This window comes from Amphiprion ocellaris, chromosome 3 (assembly GCF_022539595.1).
Source record: "Amphiprion ocellaris isolate individual 3 ecotype Okinawa chromosome 3, ASM2253959v1, whole genome shotgun sequence".
Classification (NCBI taxonomy): domain Eukaryota; kingdom Metazoa; phylum Chordata; class Actinopteri; family Pomacentridae; genus Amphiprion; species Amphiprion ocellaris.
Genome location: NC_072768.1, coordinates 10,824,231 through 10,840,478, shown reverse-complemented (window position 1 = coordinate 10,840,478; position 16,248 = coordinate 10,824,231). Strand labels below are relative to the sequence as shown.

At 41.6% G+C, this 16,248-nt stretch overlaps 1 protein-coding gene across 1 annotated transcript in view; it reads left to right on the top strand.

Annotated features, from left to right (window-relative positions):
- Nucleotides 1–681: 681 nt before the first annotated feature.
- slco3a1a (solute carrier organic anion transporter family member 3A1a) overlaps nucleotides 682–16,248 on the top strand; it is a 43,843-nt gene continuing 28,276 nt past the window's right edge. Inside the window, exons 1-2 of the mRNA XM_023280787.3 lie at nucleotides 682–1,379; nucleotides 7,647–8,103. Coding sequence (XP_023136555.2) covers nucleotides 1,218–1,379; nucleotides 7,647–8,103 — 619 coding nt within the window. The 5' untranslated portion in view covers nucleotides 682–1,217. The remainder of the gene's footprint in view (nucleotides 1,380–7,646; nucleotides 8,104–16,248) is intronic.

Genomic DNA, 16,248 nt, shown 5'->3' with positions numbered 1-16,248 from the left:
ACATTATTTTCACTTTGTTCATCTTTTATAGAGTCACAGAGAAGATGAACTATAACAGTTTGACTACTATTCCTAATTTGCCACAGACACCAGCTTTGTTTCTTTGGGATGGCGCTGCCTAGCTGACTGTAAATGATCTCTTTAAAAATAAAGTCATCCTCTGCGACTTTAGCTAAACATTTAGTTGTCCTGAATCTAAGGAACTAACATTAGCATTAAAGAAAGCTAAACTAAGTGGCCTATTTCTGTAGGGAGACTTCTTGAAGATGCATCATGGGAAATATACAGTCATCTAATTAATGACCTGAAGGAAACAGGGTTAATTGGGTGAAATTAGCTTTTATTTATATATTTATCTATCGCCCGCTAACGCGCTGTAATGCACTATTGACCTGTAGGTGGCGGTAGTGCGCCCGCAAGCTGGTTTAGCAACAAAGAAGAACTGCGTTCTGTTAATAAGCTAACTGATTAGCCGGCTAGCGTTAGCTTAACTCTAAAATAAACAAAAGGTACAGTTTCTGTTAGATTAAACTGGAAAATCCTCGAAGAGAGAAGGGAAACTGATAAATGACAAGTTGAAAAGAGGCAGTAAGTCATCCCAGACTCCCCGTGAAGCTCCACACACACACACACAGACAAGGAGCCCCACAGGACTAGTGGAGTGGTTTCTCTAAGTTGAGCGGAGTTGTGATGCTGCTACACAGCGCCTCTAGGGCCGAGCAGCAGCCGGCAGAGGAGAGCCGCGGAGAGGAGAGGAGAGGAGGGAGCGCAGAGACACGGCGGGCAGAACTGTGACAGTTAAACAAGAAGAACAAGACACCGAAGCGGAACCTTCACCTGCCGCGAAAAAAAAAAAAAAAACACCTCCGCCGGTGCAAACATGCTATTTGACAGACATTTTCGCGCCCGTGGTTCACTTGTGCCTTCGCTAACACCTTCAGGGAGTTCACATGTTCCTGCGCGTCGACGAGGAGGCGATGTTTAGAGCCGCAGACAGCCTCGGAGTTTGGACGTGTGTTTCTTAGCTGTGTCAAACGGGGGACAATTTGTTGAACTCGGGACACAAACTGCGCCGAGGAGCACCGCGAATGTAGCGTTCAGCCGCCCAGAGAGAGAGAGAGAGGAAGCGAAACGCGCTACCTGCCAGTGTCCTCCTGCGGTTGTCCTCCTGCGTGTGTGTTTCGGTTTCTCGCCGTGCCGTGCGGCTGCCGTGGAGGATGCAGGTGAAGAAGCACCGGGACTCGGACCGGAGCAGCGGCGGGGACATGTTGGAAGGAGACGGCCTCCGTAAAAACTCCTCATGCTTCTCAAATATCAAGATATTCTTGATATCGGAATGCGCCCTCATGTTGGCACAGGGCACCGTCGGAGCATACCTGGTGAGTACAACACAACCCCGGGCTCCTGCAGGACGCTGTTGCTGTGATTCAGACTTGTGTTAACCGGCTCTGGGCTTTGCTTTTAGGGGTTGCTGCTAAATTACAGGCAATGACAGGAGACAGAAAACCTTCCTCCTCAGTAAAGTGCAGCCTGCAGACAGATTTCATGCTGCTGTCCCCTGATTGTGTTTAATGTGAGAAATTCTGCTTTAATTTATCACAACTCAAACTGAGCCACTCTCATCCAACCATGCAGCAGTTCCCAAAAAAGTGTCTCTGAAGCGCCTGCTACCATTATTACTAATAATATATTTAGGAAGGTAGCGATTGGCTAATTTTAACCAAAATGTCATTCAAGGTCAATAATCCCCCTCCCTATATTTCAGTTTTACTCACTCTTTCACTCTTAAAGTATCATAACTTAATGTGCCCTCTTCTCGTAATGTGTCATTTGTGGTTTTGTGACGCTCTTGCAATGAAAATGTGAAAACACAGAAACATTTGAAAGCACACAGGTACTCCTAATATAGATTTAGTGGAACAAAGCTACCCGAAGTGCTCCAAAATCTTCCTCAAAGCATCCCAGAGGAACTCCAACGCAGCCTCAGGCAACCACTGTGGGCATTTATGTCTCAACCATGTTTATTCTCCAAGAATCGCACCAATTCCTCAGCACCGCTCCCAATTAATGGAGTGAACCCTAAATGCCTCAGCCATATTTGGAGTGGAACATCTTATCTCTGCTGCTAGTGGACCTGCTGAGCATCAAGCATCCCGCAGCTCGGGGCAGCCACAGAGCACAGCAGTACCACTCTGGGCCAGTTATGATAAAAAAGAAAAGAGGATCTTCTTCTTTATTGTTGTTTCACATAAGACAGGCATTAAACTAACCTGATCAAGCAGTGTATGAACCATACAGTGGACTGAGATAAACACTAGCAGCTTTTTGGGCGTTCATCCGTCAGACCAACAGAGCTAATTTACTTGGAGCTTTATTTACCCAGGCAGGACATTAGGTGCCTGGCTCAGTGGCAGTCTGATGAACTGGTGTCGACCTTCATGAGCTACTGTGGTTTCTCTAATTGGATGACGGTGCTTAAGAGCGTTTGCTGGAAGCAACGGGGCCAAAACTCAACTATCATGGCCCCCTTACTTTCTGTGAGCCGCTTATTGTACAAGACACTTAGCGACATGCTGCGTGTCCTGATTTTACAGCTTGACTGCAAGTGCACAAACGCAGCAGAGATAAATTAGTGATCTCTGATTTATTTGATTATTTGATTGCTTTTTGATTCTTAGGAATTGCCAGTTTTGTTTAGTAATAGTGAATTAACAGCTCCTTGTGATTTTACTTGTACAGCTGAAGTAAATGACAGATCAGTGGATTTTATCGCTCTAATCGTCACTGGGGGCTTCACATAATATAATAGGGCTGTCATCATACCAGATCGCAAGTTCAAATCCCAAAGGTATTCAGTTTAAAAAGGTATTCAGTTTAAAGTGAGATTTTTGCAAAGAAAAGCAGCATTTGTGGAGCTTCAATCTGATTAATGGTACCTTTTCTCTCCACTCTTGCTTAACAAATAGCTGAGCTGAAAAAATGTATCTGTCAATGCATTAATCGACACGTCATTTCCACTCGAGTGGACATAGATTTCTCATTATAGTACCAAAAATTAAGTTTAGTTAAACAGTCAACTGCATATGTGAACACAAGACAATCACTCAGTCAGTTAATAGGCAGCAAAACATGGGTGGTACAGCTGCAGGAGCAGATGTTTATGTTTCTAACTTTTCGTTGGTTATTTTTTAAATCAATACGCCGAATTAGCATCTTTTCACCAGCATTGCCTGATTCCCACCTCCCTGCACATCACTGTTTCCAGTTATAGGGGGGAATGTTTTCTATTAATCTGTGGGAAGCACTGTTCGTGACTTACGTGTTTGCTGCACCTGAGGGTCTGAGATTTGTCGGTTTTGGTAACACCTCTCTGATAAGAAGCAAATCCGACACTTCAGAGCTCGAGCTGCAAAGTGCAACCAACACCTGAACCTGAACTGTGCCGCTCCGTAGAATCATCTGCATGTTGGAAGGACAGAGAAGCCTCGACTGAACCTTAGTGTCATTTTATAATCTCAGTATTAGTAGCTATCTTCTATTTTAGCACGGATATTAGGTCAAATAAGATATTTGTTCAGTAATTTTATTTAGTTTACTAAATAATTGTTCTCTCCTGAGTTGTCAAAGGGTTCAGTGTTGTGCTCAGGTCAAAAATACAATCCCTGGGTTACTTTGATTGGCGTCAGTCAGCCCTTGGGCCTTTTTTGTTAGTGAATAGGTGTAGCCTTTAACAGAGTACCTGACGTCAGGTACCTTCGAGGAAGAGGTAAATGTTTAAAAAGCTATAGTGACAAGTGCTATTGTTTAGGTGTTGATTACAAAAACACTTTCAAACATTCTACCAGTCAGACATTTTTGCAACGCACATATGCATTTGCTAAAGAGGTAAAATATGAATGACTTTTAAAGAAGTAAGGAATAAACTGTGTGCCTGTGACTAGATGTAATTTCTTTTAGACACCAACAACACAAAAAGTTCATTTAGTGTGATTAAAGTACCTTTAGGTAACCTTCAGTCAACCTTCAGTAAGTTACACTTCATAAAACAAAGTGGAAATTATTCTGAATAGCCGAGGCTTCAGTTATAAACAGCTGCTGTGCCGTCACAAATAGCACCATTTCAGCACTTTCACATCAGTGCTAAACCTTAATGTGCTGAAGTGAATGTTAGCAGTGAGTAACTCTATTTTTCCCTGTGTGCTGATAATACAGCCTCTGTCAGTACGTCCTGAAAAACGTCTGTGGAAGTTATGATGTCTTGTGCTCAGACAACATGTACTCTTCTGTGAGGTGATGGGACGTCGTGCAGCATGACGAGGTTTGTTTTGTTGCCATGCAACAGATTAAACATTTCCACTGCGTGAGTTGTGAGCCGGACAAAATGTGGCTGTGACCACTGACCTGTGTGTACTCCACTAAATTTTCCTACATAATTTACGCAGCTCTGAGTCCTTCTCAAAAGCTGCATGTTCACATCAGAGTGGAAGAACACAGTCATGGTGAACCTGCAGATGAGAGCATAACTCATCCAGAGGATTTCTACTGCAGAAGCTGTCACTCACACGCACTCACTCAGGTTACCAATAGCGGGATGGGATCTGATTGGATAAAGGATTCAATCTCTCTGCTGTACCCTGTTGCAGTGTTGATGTCTGTGTAGAGCTAAAGCCGTAGTGTCTACAGGTTGTTGGGGCTTGGTATTGTTTCTCAGAACATGATGAGACATTGTTGTGATCGGATCCCAGCCGGGCGGAGCCAGCCAAGCGTACATGCAGCCCGTCCAGTGTGTTCGCATTTGTGAGAAAGAGCCACCCAAGGGGCAGAAACGTCATGACTCATTGTGAAGTTTTCCATCCACTGAACTCCACTGAAGGACTCGGGCACGAACCGCTCCCAACAATCATCCTCCTTGCGCTTTGATCTGTAGTGAAGGAGTCGCTGCAGTTGTGTTTGGAACAGCTGCAAGAATGAGTTGCTGTCGCTTTTGACGCCTTAAAGTCACAGGAGACAACGTATTTTACACTCATATGACAAGCCAAATAGATGGTAAATTGTTAGTTTTTTTACAAAATACAAATATATAAATCTACTCACCTGTACATTAAGGAGCCCATATTATGCTTTTTGGGTGTTTTGTTTTTCTTTAGTGTTATGTAACTTTTTGTGCAAGTCAAAGGTCTGCAAACTTGTGACGCCTAAGGTCCAGACCAAAGGGAGTTATTCTGTCCTCCAGAGCTGCCTGAAATGCCTTCTTTGAAATCCAAGCTTTTCCTTCTTTACTTATTACATCACCGTATAACAACATAAAAAGGAATTAGGGCCGATTATTGACAACACGAATTACCACATCCAAGATATAATTTCAGTATATAGCAGTACCCCCCCTCAAAAAAAAATAAAATGTGCTGCTTTAGCTCCAGTGCCGTGCCTTCTCTCTCTGTCATCATCATTATGTGGTTTTAAGTATTAAATATAGGTGTGTGTGTGCATGTGTGTGTGTGTGTGTGTGCGCGTGTGTGTGTGCGTGTGTGTGTGTGTGTGTATATATATATATATATATATATATATATATATATATATATATATATATATATATATAAAATTATCTTGGCCACAGATCTTGAAAAAAGTTACACCAAACTTAAAAAAAAAAAAAAGTTTAATGCCACCAAATATCAGTTATCAGCCTCCTTGATTAATAATAATCGATATCAGCTCAGAAACCTCACACCTTTTTCGCAGGCCGCCAGTATTTTCTCACTTAGAGCCGTTCTGCTAAGGCTACATCTCTCTACCTAAACTAATAGATTTTTTGCTTATGGTACATAATCAGTGCTGGCTTGCTTTTGTCGAGGCAGCTGACCAGTCAGAGAACACTGGGCTATTGAGGAAACAGCGTTTCAGTTACTGGGTGAGAAGAGGTGTGGCAGCAATGTACAGTATGAGAAAATGAAAGTGTTTTTTGAACATTAAAGCATGTAAACGTATTCAAGTTGACCCCAAAAACACAAATGTAAACCTGCAAATATACACCATATAGGTCCTTTAAGCCTGGTCTGTAAGGGGACAGAGTATCGGAGTAGAGATAATGCAAGTAATTACCATGTAAAGAGGTACAATGTTACTTTTCTGTTATAAAATATCATCATCAAAGAATTCAGTAAAGTTGTTTCTGATACAACACCACATCTGTCATGTAAACTGTATATATATGGTGGTTTTAGAGACATACTAGAGTAAGAACACTGTGTAAACTGACTATTTTTAAGAATATTATCATGCTTCGCACGACATCTACATTGCATTTTAAAATACTGCAGGTAGTGTTTTCTAAGAACAAAATATACTTTTACTAAACTGTTACTCAGGAGAATTAGTGCATACAAAGTATGACTCCTAATGACAAGTAAAAGGGAGAATTCAAGTGTTTTAGAATGGAAAAATGGAGTAATTTCAACATTTGACCCCTGAAGCACTGAGTCTCATGCAAACACAAAGGTCATTTCTATATTCAAAGAACCACCAAATCCAGATCAGCTGTGTATGTACATTAAATTGCTGTAATTGAGAATTAAATGGAAAACTGTGCCAAAGGCAAAACCACAAGTTGGCTGGTGTTGCCCTGTTTTGAAAAAAGGATGTTTGTGCTGGAAGAATCGTTTTTTTTATTTTAGTGCTCAATCAAAACAGAGCCAGTTGGGAAATGGAAAATTATGATGCCCTTTCAAGGACAGTTTGGACCAAATATATAAATAGCACTTTTACTGTTTAAATGTGACACTGTGCTTCACATCGCACAGAGAGACTGTTCCCACACATCACAAGCAATGAAGCAAACATGTCCTTGCTCCATTTTACAACAAATTCAGGATGATCTAATAAAGTTATTACTTTAAAATGCCATAACATGCAAGTGTCTGACTAAAAATATAGTCTTACTATGTGTGTTTGACTGTCCTGAGAATAAATGTGGCCTCACAGTATTAAATCACGGCCTCTTAATCACATCTGGCAAACTGTGTTGCAAACAAACTGGCCCAAACAGCCATTCTGCTGTGTTTGCTTCGGCTCGAAGTTACTGGTAGGCTCTAACTCTTGTGTAGATGACAGCTGGTGAAAGAGAGAAGCTCGTGATGAGCCACGCTCACTAAAGGCATGGAAGTAAATGCTGCTGTGCCCGGCTAATCAGAAACAGAGGCCCGTTGGCAGGGAGGAGCCACAGTGTGGAACATCTGAACAGCTCGTTATTCAGGATATTCCGATGGAAAGGCACAGTTTTAAACAGCGTGACTGATGATGATGAAAACACACGATTTGGCCAAAAGCATATCTGAAAGAATCACATAAACCCATTTACTCAATGCTAATATCTGAGTTGCACTTGAAAACGGTATTATGGATAATGACATGATCTACAGGACTTTTTTTCCCTTTGCAACTGGTATTAATAAGCGTTCATGCTGTCTGCATTGTGTCCCTTGTTTTTCCTTATATAGACAGAATAACCAGATGTTTTGCATGCATCATGTCTCTTTCACTTGGTGCTATTACATTCCCACATACTTGGTTTTATATTTGTGCACATTTCTGCTCCATTCTGCATTCTTCCCCTGACCTTTAACTTCTTTTGTCTCGTTGTTTTTCAGGTGAGTGTGCTGACCACCCTGGAGCGGCGGTTCAACCTGCAAAGTGCTGACGTTGGAGTGATAGCCAGCAGCTTCGAGATAGGCAACCTGGCACTGATCCTATTTGTCAGCTACTTTGGGGCCAAAGCGCATCGGCCCCGTTTGATCGGCTGCGGGGGCATCGTCATGGCGCTCGGCGCTCTTCTGTCCGCTTTGCCTGAGTTTCTCACAAAGCAGTATGAAATAGGGGAAATGTGGAGGACTGACGCAGGTCGGGATGCTTGCTCCAATACCAGCAGCCTGGAGAGTCAGCTGGCCGAGGAAGCCGTGTGCGCCAACAAGGCCAGCACCAACATGATGTACCTGTTGCTGATCGGTGCCCAGGTCCTGCTGGGGATCGGAGCCACGCCAGTGCAGCCTCTGGGGGTTTCCTATATCGATGATCACGTAAAGAAGAAGGACTCCTCACTATATATAGGTGAGTCATATTTGTAAGATTACTCAGACAAAATGTAAAAAAAAAAACATTTCAGCTCATTTAATCAAACAGATTACATAAGGGTAACATAAGGTAAGCTTTGGCAAAAAAAAAAAACTGTTAAAGATAAACAGTATACAGGAAACAGATGATTATCATGCAGGAAACTAAAAATCCATTTGCGGCAACACACTGATTTCTCAAGGCAGCTAAAACTGGTCCAGTGGAAAGTCAACCACGAACATGTTTGTTCATTGCCATCAGGTGCGATGTTTGCATAGGTTGAGTCAACACAGCAGACATGTGTGCTCTTCTGCTGCACACTATCTCCCTTTGTTCCGAGCAGCTCAGGCCCGTTCACGTGAGTGCCAGGTGAGCACATCTTGGAGCTTTTTAATCTCCATTACAGCGGTTTAAGAGGCGAAGAGGCCAGATATGTGTGAAATATGTCTGCTCAGTGCTCTCTCAAAGGCATGATGCTGCTGATGTGGCTCTTCCAGGTTTCAAGGTGCATTCAAAGTGCTTTCTGTGCAAAATTCTGAATGCACAGTGGCTTTTAGGGATTGTATTAACTGTGATAAGTATATTTTGCCATTTTGATATACAGATCGCAGTTTTAATACTTTGCTTGGCTGTGTCTGAAGGTAAAAAAAATTATTTACTTCCACATCTAAGGCTCTTTTGTTTTCATGTTGTGTCTAGTTTGTGTGTTTAAGTCTTCCTTAATAAAAGTGACTTTCAGAGACTAATGCATTTACATCTTCAATCTTTGTCTTTACCTGTGAACCTTAGCCACATATCACATAATAGTGTGCTTCCTTGTTGTGGCTGTTCCTGTATTTTGTTGTCCAGACTGCCACGTCAACCTTTTATGGACTGGATGAGATGTGTCTGCATAGTGCGTGATGTTTGTTATCAGTGTGGAGCAGAGACAATGAGAGTCTGAATGTAGGATGAGTTCAGGCTGGCACACACCCTTCCTGATACATTCGCACAGCAGCAAGCTGTGTGGCTGCCTTTTGTCACTCAAATACAGATGTGACCTGCGAACAAAGGCAGCAGTGTGCTCTGTAATCTCAAGCCCAGAGCTGATTTTCTTAATTGCCAGTCATTGTGTTTATTTGTCCTGAACATGAGCTGTTTTTACTGAAAAAGCAGCTCGAGCCTTGTTTGAAACAATAAAGATCCTGACAAAGTACAACAAAAGCCTTTGACATTTTCGCACCACCGTGCAGTGGCTTGTTAGTGGTTTATGGTGGGAAGTGGACTGTGAATGATTGAAGTTTGGCAGGCAAAAGAGGGAGAGATTTGGTTCTGTCCTCCTCTGATAAGCTGCAAGGAGAGTTGGAGGAAAAACAAGCGGTGAGCAGTGAGGAACAATGTGGTATTGAGTTGTGCTCAGCTGATCGTCCTAATCCTTCTGCTGCAGGCTTGTCATGTGCCCTCAGCTGCATGAATGGCATAGATTGTCTCCAATTCTGTGAGATTTCCTTGCATATACTGTTATGTATTTGGATTATTCATCAGTTTACATCAGCATTAACATTGTTACAGCGCAGACAAAGTTGTGCTTGAATAGGCTTTGTTGTTGTTGCCAAGAATTTGCTTATTTCCTGCAAGTTTTGAGCAGGTTCTGTTGGCTTTGTCCTCACTTCAGTCTCATATTTCATTTTTAACTCCCTGTAAACACCCCTGCAAATAGGTCCCATAATATTATCAACTCAACATCACAGGATTATTTAATTTAAAATTGGCTTCAATTTTTTGAGCTCGTTATCTCTGCAGAAACGTTTGCAGAGAGGTTTGTCAAAGGCTTGATGGGGAATTAGGGAGCGGTTTGGAAAAGCCGTTAGACAGAAATTAGAGAGGAAACACCTTTCAAGCCAGAAAACAGAAACTTAAGCTTGACACATGCCTTTCGTAACAGTTGCAGGCAGACGTGCCGTATTAGCACGTAGAGTAAAACTTCCTGCGCTGCTGCACTCCCATTCTGTCAGATTAGTGTGTATCAACATGCGGTGCGGCATGTGGACTCTTCCACACCTTCAAGTGTTGAAGCGTACTCAATGCAAAACAGGATTTAAAGCAAAAACATTATTTAATTCACTTTAGTCATTCACTATCAAATGATTGATTCAGCGCGAGGTTAAAGACATCCTGATTAACCCCGATTAATGATATGTGACACCAAGTGTAACTGATGCTGTTTTTTTTTATTTTCTCTAAGCACAACTGTCGCCCGCTGCTGTTGTCAAAGCACATTTTTACTCGGTGATGAGTTATTGTTTAAATTAGAGCCTGAGCTAAATGGTCCAGGTGAAGGGAGTACGCCTTTGAAAGAGGCAGGTCCCACCCTGTAACAGTACGGCGGTGCAGATAGAGCATAGCACAGAGGCCTGGAGAAGAGCCATAATTACACAGTGAGGCAAGAATGCCAACCAGCCAGCCATGAGGTGGGTCTGAGTGGGCCGAGACGCACATGCATACCACACAGGCCTGTGAAAAACAACTCCTCCAGAGGCTCTGACTGCCTGCTTTTACTGTGTATACTGCAGCAGACATGTCTCCCTGCTAAATTAACAACTGTAGAACACACTCAGCCGAGGGTCTGCTGTGACTCTCCAGAGAGCTTTTTGTCTCTGTCTGGTTCACTGTCATTGTTTGGGATTTTTGGGAGCTTGTATTGTCAAGTGCTACATGTTCTTCTTAAAAGTAAGTACTTCAGTGTTCTTCAGGAACAGACTTGAATGCCACCAGCACTGTCGTACTTTAAAAGCAGAGTCAAACATCAACACGTATTATTTGGGATGGTGTTGTTTCAGTTTCCAAGAGTCTAGACGTAGGCACTCATCGCAGGCCAAAGGAAATAAATATGATTGGACAAATTGCGTCAACAGGATCTCCATTCCCACTGCTCTATGACCTTTCACTATCCACTGCTAATTCTGGCTCTTCCCACAGGACCCCGACTGCATAAATATACTGTACAGGACACTCATAGAGGGACTCAGAGCTGACTTTGTGTATCATTCAGCACAAACTTCAGCCAGCTGCCTCTCTAGGTTTGAGAAGCTTTTACACAGCTGGGGATTTCTTCATTAAACTGTAATGTAAAGTAAGTATTGCCTGCAGTACTGTACATGTAGAGATGGTCTTAAAGTATGACATTAATTAATCAGGGTCGAGACCTCTTATGTAAAAACCCACAGATTTTTACATGTGGATGTTGCTTATAACTGCGTGGATTCAACAACGCTGAGGGACAGGATGCTTGAAGTGCAGATTTTCAAAGCAATTCTTGCTGCAATAAAGTATTATTAACGTTGTTACAGAGACATTTATAGTCTAAATTGCAGGGGGTTTTTCCTGCAAAAACGAACATGTAGCATCTGCTATGCAAATTGCATTATAGGAACAAGTCTACAACTAGGGGAAAGCGATAATGCTGAAAAACATATTATGACAAAATGTTTAATTTGAATTGACCACTTTAATCGCTACATGTTGCTGTTATCTTATCACTCTACTACTTGAGGTAACCACTATATCACCATGCTTACATGGTCACAGGGACAATGCTAACATGCTGATGATTTGTACATATAACGATTCCCATGTTCCCCATCTTAGTTTGGTGTGTCTATTTGTATACAAGCCTATGAGCAAATTACAATACTTCTCACTTGATCTGTTAACCCAGTGAACATTTTTCCAATTGTTTTATGGTCTTCGTTGATCATTTGAAGTCTCCTGCAATATGGCACAATGTTCATTTTGTTTGTTTTTTTTTTGTCTGCATTTGTTCTCATTGTTTAACTCCACAAAAGAGGTGTCAACATTGTATGAGATTGATGCATATTTTAGTCTTGCAGCCAAATATTTTAATATTTAGTGCATGTGTGTGACCATCACCGGCCCTCCCTGAAAGCTAAGCAGATATTCTTTATTAGAATTCCCTATGATGAGCCAGGGAGGGCAGTGCTACACCTCAGTGATGTGTGGAGGAATCAAAGACTGGACAGGACGAACAGGACGAACAGGGATAGAAAATAACAGGCGTTGCTATTGCAATTAAAGATTGTAAGGTGGTGTGTTATTCCCAACTACTAACTGTCCATCAATAAAAAAAATTTGAAAAAAGAAAAGAAAACCAAACCAACACAAAAGAAAAAGCGATTCAATAAATAAATAATTAAACAAACAGTACTGAGCACCATAATTGTGGATGTCTTGACAGTATAGAATAGGATAGAATAGGATGGAATAGAATAGGCCAGAAGAGGATACCAGTGAAGGAGAGAATGAGTTTAGGGTAGAGAATCTGGAGAGATTCTCAGCACATTCTGGCGGGTCCCATCATTTGCTGTGTTCATTTTGTAAATTATGGTGGCATTTACAGTAAAATAAAACATAAAGCAAAGTTTGGTTTTGGGCGGGGCTATGTTATGACTGGCAGGTCTTTACTGTCTGGCACCCTCAAATTTTCAGTCATCATGCCCATTTTCAAAACATCAGGTGGTTTTAACCAAATTCCAAACTCGAGGCTTCAGGCATGACATTCATCTTTTATACACCGTCTAGTGTCATAAACCACCAAGGACCGTAAACCGTCTAGGATCATAAACCAAACTGTTGGACAAAGTCTGCTGGTGGCGCCACAGAAACAATCTGTTACCCATTCATAAAGTTAGTAGAATTTGTTTTGTGGGCACCATAGAAATCAAACAAATGGTTGTTGAGACATTTCAATATGTATAGAAAGTGGTTGACTGATCAGCCAACACTTCTGTGCCTGGAGCCAGACACCTAATGTGGCAAGTAAAATCTGTACCTAAGGGAGGAAATTTCTATGTCACGTTTAATGACTTTTTGGCAGCGCTTCTCATGTTTGCTATTGGAATGTCACCATCTACATAGTTGGATAACGTCTTTGTATATGCCCAGTCAGCAATGTCATGCTATTGTCGCTGACTCACAATCTGCCAGACAATAGGTAGTTCCACAACAAAAGAAGCAGCTGACTTTGAACAGCCCACTTAAGCTTTTTAACTAATGTCTCCTTCTTGTATACAAACATGGGCATGTCTTGCGTTCCACCTTGGCTTGTTGGACGAGCTCCCGAACAAACATCCACAGGGAATAGTGGATGTTTGTTTGCCTGCTAGCTGTGGCCCATTAAACAGCTGCAAAACATATCTGTCAAGATCAGAGCTAAATGCTAACAAAACTTGTCTTTGATTTGTCAGCTGCATTTCTGAGCACGTATTTGTTCTCCAGCTCAGCTGCCAATCAAACACGTGCACCAGTTCACCCACTCAAAGGCTTGAACACTACAGTAGCGCTTCCAATAACAGCCTTGTTTTTTATTTAATAAACTCATATTAACAACACATTGTTAACACTTTCCTGTGGTTTTGACTAATAATGATTTGAGTAGGACTTCACAGCTTCATTCAGCAGTGACAGCAGCCACAGTGTACATCAGCACAAACAGCAGAGTTTGAAATACCTCAGATTTTTATAAGTGAGCACAGGCCTGTTTGAGCGACTGCAGCAGACATGTGCTCTTTAGCTCTCTCGCTCGCTCGCTCTCTCAGCCAAACTACCAAACTAGGAGCTGTGGGGAACTTTTTTAAAGAGACCTCCAACTGGAGAGGGAAAGTATTAAAAAAAAATCTTTCCAATCTGTGCAATTTCGTTGCCAGTCCCTGTCCTGTCCCTGTCCCTGTCCAAAGCCCTTCCTTTCACCAAAGGTTCTGTGTATTTTTTCAAACTGACACATCCAGCAATTTTCCAATGATCTATTTCATGATTTTATGTTCACCTTTGCTCTGCAAGGGTGAATTTAGCTTCAGTACTGTTCACTACAGTGACAAAGGTTTCATATGGATCCTCGAGAGACTTGTCAACATTCCTGCTAAAATGCTCTGACTCCAAACAGTTGCTGCAGTAGAGCGTTTATATAAGCTACTTAAACTCAGCGCATGTTAATGTCATCTTGAAGGATTAGATTCTAAATGGGTTTTTCCGTCCCTGCCATAAGCTGCATGCTGAGTTTGCCTAGCAACACCAGTTCGGTTTATCTCAAGATGATAAATTGTGTTGCAGGAAACTTTCATCAAGCAGCCGCTGCTCCTCTGCATGGCTTTAATGAACTGTGTGGGCTTCTCTTTCCAGCATGTGTGACCGGATGCAACAGTGTGCTGTTTTATGAGCTGAACGGCACAGAGGCGTTTACATTGAGCTGCAGGCCGCTGTGCAGAGGCCACCCCCTGCTCACTTACACTCAGTCTAGTCCTCGAAGGTAGAGAGGGCAGAGAACATGAGATTATCTGGGACCCAACTGGTCAACAACATGCTGTCTGAGAGTTAATCAGTAATTATCCTCGAATACTCTGAGTATCACATAGAGTGGTAGAGTCCGAGACGAAGCAAGCCGACATAATGCCGAGCAGAGGGAGACTGCACACTTCACAGTGCTCCCGTTTTGGTAAATGCGAAGCCACTGTGATTGATTAGCAACTTGCCCCAAGTGAAAGGTTCATTAAATTCGAGCAGACAGATTTGATGCGAGTCTGCTGTCCTTCCTTGAATCTAATTAGGTCATCTCTCAGTCCCGTGCAATGATGAGGAAAACACGCTGAGCAAATTTGTCTACTGTTAATAATTTTAGATTTTTCAGGGGTTGCTGTTTGCAGATGACAAACGCTGATTAAAGACTTGTTTGTTTACGTGCGATTGTGATGGGAATCGTATGGGGCGGGTTTGCAGGATCATTGATAACATTAAATTAACCTCAGACTGGTGTGGACTTGGCATGAGGTTGATTCTTCACAATGCCAGACTTCTATGTGTCAGGACGAGTAGTAGTCTCAGAGCGACTCATCAACTGGCTGCTCATCTGAATTGAATCACCTCCCTCTGTCAATCTGCTGTTTTTGTGAGATACTATTGCAGTGATGCCATAATTATGCCAGTGCATCTTTTGCTCCTGTCTGTCCAGTCATGCCAGTTTTACATCTGATTGGTCAGATTAGATCTAAACGTCTAAAGTTTCACTTAAACCCCACTTGCTTGCTTTCATTTTTTTTCTTTTTCTTTGACAACACAGAGGAAAGCAGCTGAACATATGCCAACCACTGTTCATCTTAATTGTTTTATGTAGCAAAGATTCAGTAGATCAATGCATTTGTTCCACTTAATTTTCTGACATCCTCTGTGTGTATTCAGTAATTTCTTCACTCAGACCTTGCCTGACTGAAAATGTATAGATTTGAACCGTGCTTTGCCGTGAAACATAAATGTGTGAAGATTTTTTTCGCAGTGTGGAAATTATTCAGTGTTGGTGGTGGCATTAGTGATGACAGGCTATTGTTATGACTTTTTAATTTCTTCCTTTTGAAATAATCAGAGGGAAAAAGAACAAGCATCTTTAAAACTAGATGTGAGAAAGATGGAAAGTTCGAGAGCTTTTCTTTATAATTATATATTACCATTTAGTAATTAAAGTTGATGAGAGAAAGCATTGAAACAATTAGTCAGTTAATAAGTATCAGTTCACAGAAATAGAATTTCAATGATATTTTAATTGGTCATTTATTAAGTAAAAATGTAATATCTTTGCTGGTTTGTTTTTCAAAGGCATGATTTTTTCCCACCTTTTCATCAGTTTTATATAATGAAAAAAATATCTTTGCGTTTTAGACATTTGTCCAGCAAAATAATCATGTCAAAGAGTCTTCCTTGTTTTCATTTAATAGATGCAGAATTTCTACATTGAGTCACATAAAGGCATCTTTAAACAACTCAGCTAGTGATTATTTTTGCTTTAATACAGCTTGCCTACAGTTTATCTTATGTACACATATGCTCAATTATCATACTGTAAAAAGTTCTGATTCTGCTTGTATTAAAGGAAAAAACCATACATGGCTTAAATTTGATCGCAGATGCCTTCAAAGTAATCGCCTTGTGCAGCAATACACTGCTCCCAGGGCTCCTGCACACTGTCCTGCACTGGATCTCCTCCAGTGTGTCAGAATGGCAGCTCTTGAGCTTGAATTTCATCCTCAATAAGAGGAGGAAGTTGCAGGGAGCCAAATCTGGCGAGTAGGGCTTTTTTATTGGGCCACAGTTAAGGTCATG